This window comes from Centruroides sculpturatus, unplaced genomic scaffold (genome assembly GCF_000671375.1).
Source record: "Centruroides sculpturatus isolate CEXI.00-Female unplaced genomic scaffold, Cexi_2.0 scaffold1050, whole genome shotgun sequence".
In the NCBI taxonomy this organism is placed as follows: domain Eukaryota; kingdom Metazoa; phylum Arthropoda; class Arachnida; order Scorpiones; family Buthidae; genus Centruroides; species Centruroides sculpturatus.
In genome coordinates this window covers 36,399-48,851 of record NW_019385340.1, presented here as the reverse complement: position 1 = coordinate 48,851, position 12,453 = coordinate 36,399, and the positions used below count along the sequence as shown (strand labels likewise).

Genomic DNA, 12,453 nt, shown 5'->3' with positions numbered 1-12,453 from the left:
AGTGAACTTATTTAATCGCATTTAACCTATGTATCCTAGCTTAGTTATATAAATAAATGCTTGTTTAGTTTTTAAACCTGTCTCCTGTCTCTGATGTACACCTGCCGACTTACCGACGCACTCCCCCACTCAAATTTTTGCCCTCCTAGCCATCCGACAAGCCGAGAACGGATTTTACCAACCTGTTGCAGAGTAAGTGGTCATTTGGGATGGGCCCAGTGGCCCACTGCTAATCTCACAATAGTTATGTGGAATGAAACGATAGTTGCAATTAATTAAAAATAGTGTAATTAATGCAGAAAATTCGATGCAAAATTAATATTACCCGAGAATCTAGATTTTATAATTTACTTTTAACAAAATTTTATAAATTTGTTCGACATTCATTTTGTAAAACATACGAAATTGGAGAAGAAACTTTTTTCTGTTAAAGTGTTATAACACCAGTTCCTCGAGATTCTATTGTTCTTGCATGAGATTCGCACCAATCAGTGTCAAATTATACCCAAGCCTCCAACCGTTCCGGATCACCCGCGAACTCATTCTTTCTTCTATGAAAAAGGCTTGAAAATAATGTTAGAAAAACTTTTTAAAGAAACTCATACTTTGTGCATTGTTCTCCAAATCTGGAAACCATTACAAGGAATATTTCTTTACACCCATTTTAATACAGGAAAGGGAAAGTTTGTCAGTGACCCCAACCTTTGCCTACGGTCACCGTTCAGTACCCAACCTCCACTTCCTCCTGCCGCCTACTTGTATGTTTTCGCTTTTCTAGATTTATTCGCCACTACATGGGGGTAGCTCCAACTGCTCTGTGCTAATCACTTCGACTTCCGTCACATGTCGGAAGTGTAGATATTTTGTTTTGACAGTTTTAATTGCAGCAGTTCTGCAGTTAAAAATGAGGTCACCCTGACACAGGATTCTCCCTCATAATATTTGTCGCCCGTGTAGAAGAGAGTGACAGTGCGGCAAAATTTCTAAACTTCCGGCGCACATAGAAGAAAAAAGAAGAAATTCAAAAAGATAGGGAAATATCACCTATTTAAAAAATATTTGTGAAATTATTAAAAGGTATATAATATTTAAGTTATTTTGTAAAACTCTCTCTATATATATATCCAAAAATTATTTAAAATTTGATGATGCCAACTGTTATCATACGATCCCCATTAACTATCGAACCTTTAACCATCAAAATTTAATAGCATCAATGCACCTAATGAAGGGAAAAACACCTAAGAGAAGATCGAAGAAGAGGTGGATGAACAAAACAGCTGAAGACCTAAGAAAAAGGACTGACGATGTAACAACGGTATTTGCCACACAAGTGATGGAAACGAGGTGGGTTCTAGGAACAATATTTTTCACGTGGGTTTCGTAGCTGCAAACTATGACCTGAGTTAATGACGTGCTAACCCTTGACTTTCTTCTATTATTAAGCTATCATAACTGGTTCCTAGCCGAGAGACAGTTCACATATGCTAAATACTCGTAACTTGATTGGTGGAATGTTGATTGATATATTAATGACGTGGATCGTCTTGACGAACAGGGGGACATGTGTCCGATGAGTACAGGAGAGTAAGACCGAGGCCATCGTTATTCGAGGCCTGGTCGTAAATGTTATGACGTCACAGTACTGGTCACTTCTTTAGCCCATCGTGAAAGCGTTGATCATTATATTATATCCTAATTAAACTAGTTTATTCATATTCACTTACAATTATAAGAAATTATTAATATTTAATAAATGGGGCAACTTTGATAATTTCTATGAATCAAATTGACTATATTAACGAAAAAATATAATGTATAACTAAAGTATATTTACTAATTAATTTGAAAATATTTAAAAATGGCCTATATAATAATCAGTTATGTACTTAATTAAAATATCTCTAAATTTCTTACCTTTATATAATTAATAATCAAAAAAAATGTCTTAACTTTGATAAAGTATATGTATATAAATATCTAAATAATATCCAATTTGATAAACTTATAAAATAAACTGGAAAGACAAGCTTCAATATATCCAACACAACGTTGTCCAGTAAACTATTAATTAATTCTTTGATTGAATACAGATTGTTGATATACGAGAATATCGTAAATCGAGAAAATGAAGATAAAAGAAGAGTTAGAAACAAAACATTCGGACTGTACAATTGAACGAAACGAAGAAAACATTGAAGTTGATTTAAAGAATTTTAAGAAACAATTCAATACAGATGTGAAGTGTTATAAAACAATTAAATCGGAACGGAAGGTGAGTAAAAATACTTTTCTACAAGTAGTGTTGCTTTAACACTTTGTTTACTGACAGAGTTTTGTTCGTTTCACTCCCTTTAAATTTTTTGTTGTATATATCGGAGCGTTTTTGACAGTGCTGGCTGTTGGCGTGTTTTCTTACGACTTACTGCTACGATCCACAATTCAACTGTTTACCATTAATTAAATTTATTGAGGATGTCTTTTTTATTGTAATAGTTTCTTTTTTAATTTTGTTCGTTTTTACTTACTATTAGAAGAGTTGAACTTAATTTAGATTTATTTTCTCGTACTCCATCTTCTCCTCACAATAAAGCTTCGACTTCTGCTGGTAAACGTCGTCGATCTCCAGGCGAATCAATATTGAAATCATTTCAAATTTTTAAGAAGATTCTGTATTTTCTTGAAGAATGTTTTGACACTACTCTAATTGTCAACGAAATTTGACTGGTTGTCTAATTTACATAAGGAGTACGATGAACGTCTAACCCGACTGGAAGGGGAAGTTTTTGAACTTTCGAGTTTTAGAAGTGTATGTACGGATAGTTTTTCTCTTCATAATTATTACATAGACTCTGTATACAACGATAAAGATTCGAAGAAAAATAACATTATCTTTTCCGCTTTGAGTGGTAACGACGAAAAATTAGTTGATAATGCTAATGGATTTATTGAGTTGTTTAAAAAAACAGAACGGGGAGTCTATTCCTTTCTCGGATCTGGTCGAGCCCGAGATATGATGGGCCGTGATTTGATAAATAATGTCTGACGTATCCGAACGGACCAACTTCCAAAAATTTGACATTTTTCGGCCCGTTCCGATTCAGTTCCGGATTCCATAGGAATGTTGGCTATCTCCATAACTGACTCAAGATGAAATTACAATCTCATCTATATATGGTCATCTGATTGTAATAAATATCTGAGGAGGATGGTGGTATGATACAACATGCTTTAAAGTAGCTTTAAGTAAGAGGAATTTGCAGTATCACTGTGGGTGGGGAATGTTATGGTAACGAAAAAGATAAAGAAACTCTTTACGTATCAGCCTTTGAAATGAAAATTCGACGAAAATTATAAAAAAATTTTCTACAAATGAACTTTACTATGAGTTAAAGAAAAAATATATTACTATTCTTTTTCTGAAATTTGATAAAAATACAATGTAATAATTTCGCAGGTTTTGTCAAATAATTCGAAATGTATTCTGTAAAATAAAAGCGCACTTTTATGCTCATTTTATAATATAAAGGTTTGAATATGTATATTTTTCGTTACTCCTGCGTTTTTTTGTAGATATCACATTTGACAATTTACAGATTTTTATTAATCTCAGTTGTAAGTGAAGATTTACAATTCCAAAATCCTCCGGCGTGTGATTTTCTAATTATATCTAAACTAGAATTGAGGTAAAAACTCAACGAAATTTCACCCGATTTTTATCAAACTTGGCCATTAATACAACAAAATGAGTGAAGTTTCTGGTTATATTTGGAAAAAATCCATTAAACGTTTATGTAATTATCGGAAATAAAAATCTAAAAAGTCACTAAAATCTATATTTATGTGAATAGATGACGACACAGTGCTCTGATAGTTGAACAACAACCCTGCCGCGTCATTTGAGGTATACCAGTGATGCGACAAAAGAGGCATTTCACGTTAACCGGTATCGGCACCCTCGCAGTTTGGCAATCAGCGTGCATGCACGCACTGCACAGGTATGTACAGTACTGTACAACCACCACACATTTTATTTCACCAAGTAAGCTAGCGATTCATAATGTAATTGTGATATTAAAAATACATTTAGAGAAGTCTACTGTTTTTACTGGCTTATCGAACAAACGAATACGAATGGACCCTAGACCACAGCGGTCTGCAACCTTTCTGACCTCATGGACCACTAAACTCACGATTTTGAATTCCGCGGACCACTTTCATAAACTTTTTTAAACGATACAAAATCTGTAGAATAATGATTATAAAAGTTCAATTTTACTATATTAATACGAAATTCGCTTGTTTAATTATAAAAATTAATGCAACCCTAAAGTTCGTTGCTGCTTGTTTGAAATAAGTTTACGGATTCTTAGCGCTTTTCTACCAAGGACGAAAATCGCACTCACAATATTGTTTATTATTCATTATTTATTGATAACAGTCACTTCGTATTTGGTTTTAGATTCAAATAAAAACCCTCAATGAATGAGAATTTTGCATTTCTTTCGTAATATTTCGCGTAACCTTCTGTTGATCATAGTCCAAATTTTTCCACGGATCACACAAATTTTCTCGTGGACCATCTGTTGCCGACCGCTACCCTGACGTGCAATTAACCGATTACCCCTGGAAGTCGGCTCCTTACAGAAACACAGCTTCCCTGTCATCAAATGTCATGCACGCCACTGATATATACTATATTTAATATATAATAAACAAATTTATAAATAAAAAGATATTACATCACTTAAAGGTTCAAGAGAACTTGTACAGAACTTCCAAACTGAAATAAATTTTCTTCTTCTTAGACAAATTCTTCGTTTCCGATTAATGATAAGACATTTTCTTCAAGATCTGTTAATGGTGAAGTAATTTTTTCCTTCCACCTGTTGTAAAGATATCTTTTCTTAAAGCGCCACTTTACTTTTAGTTCGGGAACGCCAGTGACTCCATCTTTTTTTCATGGTTCCACTTCGATCAGTAGACCATTGTCTAGACAGTTCACTTTATCTCTTACTTCTTGCCGTCCGTCCCTCAAAGTATATTTGGAAATATTTCCTTCCAATTCTCCTATAACTAGATATGGACATTTTTGCAACTCAATTATCAAACTTCCATCTGTTCCGAGGATAACGTAATTCGAGACATTTTGATTACTTCGTGCCCTATGTTTTCTTATTCTGCATTTTCGAAAATTGTACAATTTCATTGGTTAAAATTTTATACCGTGTTGCGCGTGCAGATAACCCGAAAATGTATAATCAACCGAACAGAATCGTGACATCACCAACAAAGGCGAGATCGTTACAAAGGACCAGAATCGCCACTCTCGTTTTGACGTCATTCGTCGAAGAGACGAGAGATAGGTTTATCAGGCGCAAACCCACGACCAACAGACAATTAATTACCAGTGTTGAAGCTTTACGCATTCGGCGGACATTGGTGAGTGCAACCAGAAAAAAAAATCATCACATAGTTACATAATAGTAGAAGAAATTTATTATAAAATNGTTAATATTTAACTATCAAGCTATCGATTATGATATAAACCAGAAAATTTTTATATTTTAAAGATGTGATTAAATAGGCATAATTTATTTTTAATTTCTTACTGTAAACATTCATAAGTGCGTTTTAAAAACAATACTATTAACCACATAACACGTGATTTTATAGCTGCAGTGTCACGTGTGCTGGACACGTGTCATCACCCGCGTTTCTTCCGTTAACCTTGAGGATGCACGCCTTAGAACCGGAACAATAGTAATAAGTTTACTCGTCTTTCTTTGTTACTTGCACTAAATTTCGAATGAACATTAATTAATTAATTAATTCTTTGATTGAATACAGATTATTGATACACGAGAATATCGTAAATCTAGAAAGTGAAGATATAAGAAGAATTAGAAACGAAACATTCGGACTTTACAATTAAACGAAACGAAGAAAATTTTGAAGTCGATTTAAAGAATTTTAAGAAAGAATTCAATACAGATGTGAAGAGTTATAAAACAATTAAATTGGAACGGAAGGTGAGTAAAATACTTTTCTGTAAGATTGCATTATCGCTTTAATGACGAGAAACACAAATGAAATGCTAAAATATTAAGTGGGAAATGGGAAGACATATATCTTCTAAACAGTATATTTGCATAAATAATTGCCCTGCGAGCTTTAAACATTTTCGATGTCAAAACAAAGTCATTTTGGATGTTTTTTTTAAATGAAATTTGACGTTTTGGCCAACGTGTTCGTTTTAGAGAGGATAACCCGTTTTTGCTGAAGGGGTTTTGTGGTTTCACTGTGTTTAAAATTTTTTATCTTTTTGTGTATACGGGGGGCGTTTTTGACAGTGTTGGCGTGTTTTTTTTACGACTTACTGCTACGATCCACAATTCAACTGTTTACCATTAATTGACTTTATTGAGGATGTATTTTTTACTGTATAGTTTCTTTTTTACCTTAGTTTTTTCTTTACTTATTATCGGAGGAGTTAAACTTAATTTAGGTCTAATGTCTCGTATAGCATCTTTTGTAAACGTCGTCGAACTCCAAGCGAATCAACATTGAAATCAACTCGATTGGACGATTATTTTGTATAGCAGGATTTTTATTTCAAATTTTTCAGAAGATTCTGAGTTTTCTTAATGAACGTTTTTATACTATTCTATCGAAACTGGAAGGATTGTCAACGAAATTTGACTGGTTGTGTAATTAACAAAAAGTGTATGACGAACGTCAAACCCGGTTGGAAGGAAAAGTTACCGAACTTCCGACTTATAAAACTGTATGTATAAATAATTTTTCTCTTCAGAATTATTACATGGACTCTTTATACAATGATTCGAAGAAAAATAACATTATCCTTTCCTGTTTGAGTGGTAACGACGAAGAATTAGTTGATAATGCTAATGATTCTATTGAGTTGTTTAAAAAATAGAACGTGGGGTCTATTTCTTTTATTAACAGTTATGGAATATCTAGAACTCGGCTTGTATCGNCACCAAAATTTTAAAGTCACATACAGCATATACATATAGGCTATATATATATATATATATATAAAATTTGATCTTTACGTAAGCATTTAACAAATAAACTTGTTACTTACTTTGTGCGCTCGTATCATTCCTGTTAGAGTTTCTGTCGGGAATGAAAAATTCGTTCTTCACAGGCTAAAGAATTTAGAAACAGAAAAGAACAGAAAAAAAAACATGTTATACTGGAAAATAATTATGTAAATTATAAATGTGTTGTTGTGCATTAGAAAAGTGCATTAAAACTAAATTATTTCTTACATATTTTGTACAAATTATTAATTTTTTTCGGTTTGATTTACGGTTGAATAAGGGAGTGCGACATGTGGGCAACCTGCTGAAAGGGGGTGTTTACGGAAGTGTTTCTAAGGAAAACTGGCCCCTGTCTGAGTGTTGCGAAAAAAGTGAAGAAACTCGGAAAATTCTCCCATTGACCAGGAGCGAAACCACAACCAACAACCAACAGTACTTTTATCAAGACTCAGGGTTCTCCGAGGAACCGTGGGATTGGAGCACACGTGTTATAATTTTTTAATAAATGTCAGACAAGGAAAATTTCAGCCTCTCGTAAAACGAAAAAAATAATAATAATTTGAAAAACGAGACGTTTTAACGAAGGAAAATTCTTGTACGGCAAGAAAAAAAAAAAACATCATTGTTTAAACTATCAGTGAAAGTCTCAAAGTTCGATCAACATCCTTTGCTGACAGCCGAGATAAGGCGTCAGATGAATGCCAAAGATTGACCTTTCTCGGCGTCCAATCTGGTCTCATTTCACTGGAAAGAAAAAAGTAACCAATCGAAAAAGGAAATTCGAAGATATAATTCTTTAAACACCCCGAATTTCAAAAACAAATTCGGATGTTCCTCTTTTCAATTCACAGTTTCACTTCTCTCGACATCGCTGATTTACTCGAAAAGAAATCGTTCGAGAAGGAACACACTTTATAATATTCTGTAAAGCATCCACTTCGGCTCAAAATGAGCGAGTTATATTGTTAAGATATTCCACCATATTCTCTACCATCATTCATATGCCGTCCCTTATCACTCGTTTATCTTGATTTCAATTGTCCTCTCCCCTTATCTTCCATCATTTCGGCAACTTCACAATCGTTTATTTTATAATAAATATGTTCATATTATTATAAACTTAAATTATCCGAATATTTACCACAATCGCTTTTCTGATTTTACTCCTTTAATATAATTTTAGTGTCTTACAAATTCGAGGACGAACTGACTATCAAGTTACCATTTCACCACGTGTCTTGGTCTGTTCATGGCTCGATAAAGCCCTGGATGAGTTTGAAACAAACACTCGCCCCCACCAGTGGGCGAGTGGTCTCCGTTGCCGCTCATAGCGGTGACCAGACCCTAAACACTGGGACCCACCAGTGGGCGAGTGGTCTCCGTTGCCGCTCATAGCGGTGACCAGACCCTAAAAACTGGGAAGTTCGGTCGTGTGTTCGCGCCGCGATCGGACAGGCTGGCTGCTTGGAGTTTTCCGGGTTTTCTCCTTGCCAATAACGACTGAATAGGAGGCCAGTTCCCCATAAAAGTCCTTCCGGAAGGCATTATTTCCCGCGCGTACGTATAGGCCGTTCGGATACGGCCGGCAAATCGGTCGCATAGCGATCATACACACACAAGTCTACTCGGAGAAAGAGCCTACATTGAGCTAAAATCTCCATATAAACAACACCGAAGAAGAAGAAAGAAAAGAAACGAACACTCAATGTTTTTATCTCTCGGACTTTTATCGTGAGGAAAACCATAAAATTACGACTGTTTTTTAATACAGAATACACAAAAACTTACAGCATAATTGTATAAAATTAGTTTTATATTTACCTTCTTTTTCGATATAATGCACAGAAAGTATTATGCAAATTAACTTATAAAATGTGTAAAGTATTTAAAAGTTTGTATCACTTACCTTTAAATCTTCGTATTCGTATTCAGTTTTCACTTTAAAATTCAATCTTTTCAAAACGACTTTGCATTCTGATTTTATGTCATTTTTAGTGTCACATTTCTCCTTTTTTATTTCTTTATTCTTACAATCTGTATTAGAATTTTGCAGTGTTTTAGTTTTAAAAAAAATTCTAAGCAAATAATTGAAATAAATAAATAAAACTGACTTTAAATTTAATAATTTTAAATACTAAATGCCTTAATTTTCAGTACAGAATGAATTTTTTTAAAAATATTATAGGTTAATCATGAGTAAAATCGTCATTAATTTCCGACCCTACACAAGATATGACACACGATTCTCCCTTTATCTCCCACTCTCTCGACGTTTATCTACCAAATTTTAATAGCGTCAATACCCGAAATACATAAACATACCTTTTAAAGTTTCAGTAAATTTTGAGTATGTAATTTTTTAATAAAGAAAGAGGTCCCTATAATATTTACTTGTCACAATACTTAAACTGAGCCCCTGTCACTAAGACAAAAGGCAGGGATAGCCAGTTTGTTTTTATCGTGGATATTTTGGCTGAAATTTGTAAAAATTGTAGACTTTTAAATTCCTACCTGAAAAGTATTACATAGATGACAAACACACTGTATTGTTAAGGGAAAGGTATGGTGTACATTCTTGCTAAAAGTAAGCTTGGCGCTTCGAATCGAATGTAAAAAAAAAAAAAAAACAATAATACGTGCTAAAATCTTGTAAATAAGCATGATATTATGAAAAAAAATAAAATATCTATACGGGGAAACAAACCGTAGGAACTTTGACCTTTCGACCTGGAAGTTTCACTAGCAACTCACCGATAACGAAAGATGATTTGTTTAAAATTTAATCTTTTTAAACCCGGCAAATTAACTTCGTCACACAATACTTTATCACTTTTTTCGTTAAGATAAATCACGGTTAGATAGTAAACACGTGTAATTACTGTATATGCTGAAATTTACTGTCACGTATAGGGTAATACCTGTTCAAACCGAAAACCTGCATAAACAGCAAGAATTCTTCAACATACAGCTATTTTCTATGATTAAATAAACCTGATAAACCGGAAAAATGTTCAGTTTACTCAGGTTTTATTGTATTTTGTTTCTTCTATTCTGTTTTATTAAAAAGACCACTATTTTGTTTTCTATAATAATAAAACACTAGTTTAAAAAGAGATTTTTTTTCTGTTTTAGGATACTGATAAATTGAATTGAGAGCTTTAACTCTATCAACACCAAATATCTATAATATTAAAATATATTTAATTTCATATGCACCGTGTATAAAATATTTGCAATGTTTATGAAATATTATCAACTTAACTTTTATATAAATATGAATTTATTTATATTTAGGTTTTAACTCTTTTTATAATCAATAGAAACATATTTTTATACCGTAAGAAGTATGAATTCTCTTACCTATTTCGCTATTACAATAAGAATTACTCCAAATATTAGAATCGCTTGTGTTATTTGTTAAAATTAAATTTTCATAAGTATTTACCTGAAATAATTGAAAAAAAAATTCTGTTTTATTATTGGACAAGTTAATCTTTATACAAAAAATAAATAAAAATAGTATTTAAACTAAAACATAAAATTCCGTTTACTTAATTAAAATCTGCAGCATTTTCATACGTTTTTCTGCTAGAACCACATTTCTTTACTCAAAAGGATCCAAAGTATAAAAAGTTTAAATAAATTCCTTGTAAATTATTCTCACATAGTATTTGTATGATATAAAACATACAAAATACACCCGTTCTTATTAACTATTTAATTGTATTTTTCGGTTATTTGTAATTAGAATAAATGCCGTTCTGGCTTACAATAAATGTGACATTTAGGAGCTCTCCCATTGTTCCAGTTTGTCTAAGTTTCCGTAATTTGTTCCTTTCTGTGGACGTTTAAATAAATGTTATCCCCGTTAATCCTTTATGACTTCACGAATAATAATACAATAAGTAGAAAATAAAACATAGAAGAAACTTTGAAATAAATATAATAAAATGCATAGACTGTATAAAATTTAATTAATAAAATAAACGAAACTATACTAAAGATCAACCTTTTTCCTCCCCTTCAGTTCCCGAAGGAAAATGTCTGAAATCAACACTTTACGTAGGATTTTCCCGATTCAAATTTGCCCTGGTTCCATGAAATTATAACGCACTACTGTTTATTTGTTTGTCTTATGGATTACAATAGAACAGGGGTTCACAATGTCGTATTGTGTTTTCTTGTACATAAACATTTTACCTCAAAATCGGTAATCCGAATAAAAACCAACAAAGATTAGGTAGAAGTTTGTTATCGAAGTAAGGAGAAATGTAAATGCTTAATATGCAACAGTGTTGTGTCAGTGACAAACAAACACAATGTCGAACGTCATTACAAAAACTAATCACAATTGTTATGAGGTTAAAATAATTAACAAAATTCGAGCAAATCTTCCAACGTTGAAGATTGTTTACGATTGGGATTATCATGTTACACTCGCAACTGTGAGAAATTAGCAAATAAAATGCAGTGTCAAAGATCGCATTAATTAAAATTGTAACGTTTTCCATCGTAGTAATAAATTTAAGTAAATAAACTTCATTTTAAAATTTTGGAAGGCGTGAAGTAAACGTAGAAGCTTTGTAAATAACGCTTTTAAAGCAAAACTAGAATCGTAGAATAGCACCGATAAATGTCACATGACAGCTTCGTACGCGTCCGCCGTTCGATGTGCCGCTCCGCGACGAAAACAAGTTTAAGCAAGGAATTTTCGAACGGTGCACACTCGGTAAGTATTCCTACAATTTTTTGTTTATAGCATATTTTATATGGATTATTCCAAAAAAATTATACGTATTTTGGAAATGTTCGAGTCACGTTAGTCTAAAATCGATTAATTTTAAGAAAGAAAACCTTTCAAACAGCCGTACCCCTAAACTGCACAAGTGCCTACAAAACGTACATTTTACTCACCTGTATATTTTTATGTTCTAAAGGTTCTGATTTAATTCTTCTACAAAATGTTTTGGTATCCGTATTAAATTCTTTCTTGTAATTCTTTAAAAGAAACTTTTCATCACCTCGGTTAAATATAAATTCTGAACATTCATTTTCTGGCTCTACTTTTATCTTCATTTTCTCAGTTTAAAATATTCTCGTATGTCAAGAATCTGTTTTCAATGAAAGGCTTTAAAACCGTCGAGTTTGAATTGAGATTTGTTTAAATAAATAAATAAAATTCGTATAATAGCAAACACTTACTTCTCCTGCTTGAATTACATCAATCTATATCAATTAATAAATATCCACAATAATTTCACTGAAATTTTAAAGCGAGTAACAAAGACAAACTCAGAGAGAGTAAACAAAAAGGTGCACACTCAAGGTTAATGCGAGAAAGTCTAGGGGTAACACGTCACCAACTCACGTGACAGTTTGTAGC

General features: G+C 32.7%; 1 protein-coding gene across 1 annotated transcript; it reads right to left on the bottom strand.

Annotated features, from left to right (window-relative positions):
* Positions 1-4,960: 4,960 nt before the first annotated feature.
* Positions 4,961-12,420, bottom strand: LOC111637855. Its single transcript, XM_023383439.1, has 6 exons — positions 12,273-12,420; positions 11,985-12,198; positions 10,431-10,515; positions 8,977-9,104; positions 7,112-7,175; positions 4,961-5,118 (listed from the first exon to the last, which is right to left on the bottom strand). Exons 2-6 carry the CDS (start codon positions 12,144-12,146, stop codon positions 4,961-4,963), a joined length of 597 nt encoding a protein of 198 aa, XP_023239207.1. The 5' UTR covers positions 12,147-12,198; positions 12,273-12,420.
* Between the last annotated feature and the right edge of the window lie 33 nt (positions 12,421-12,453).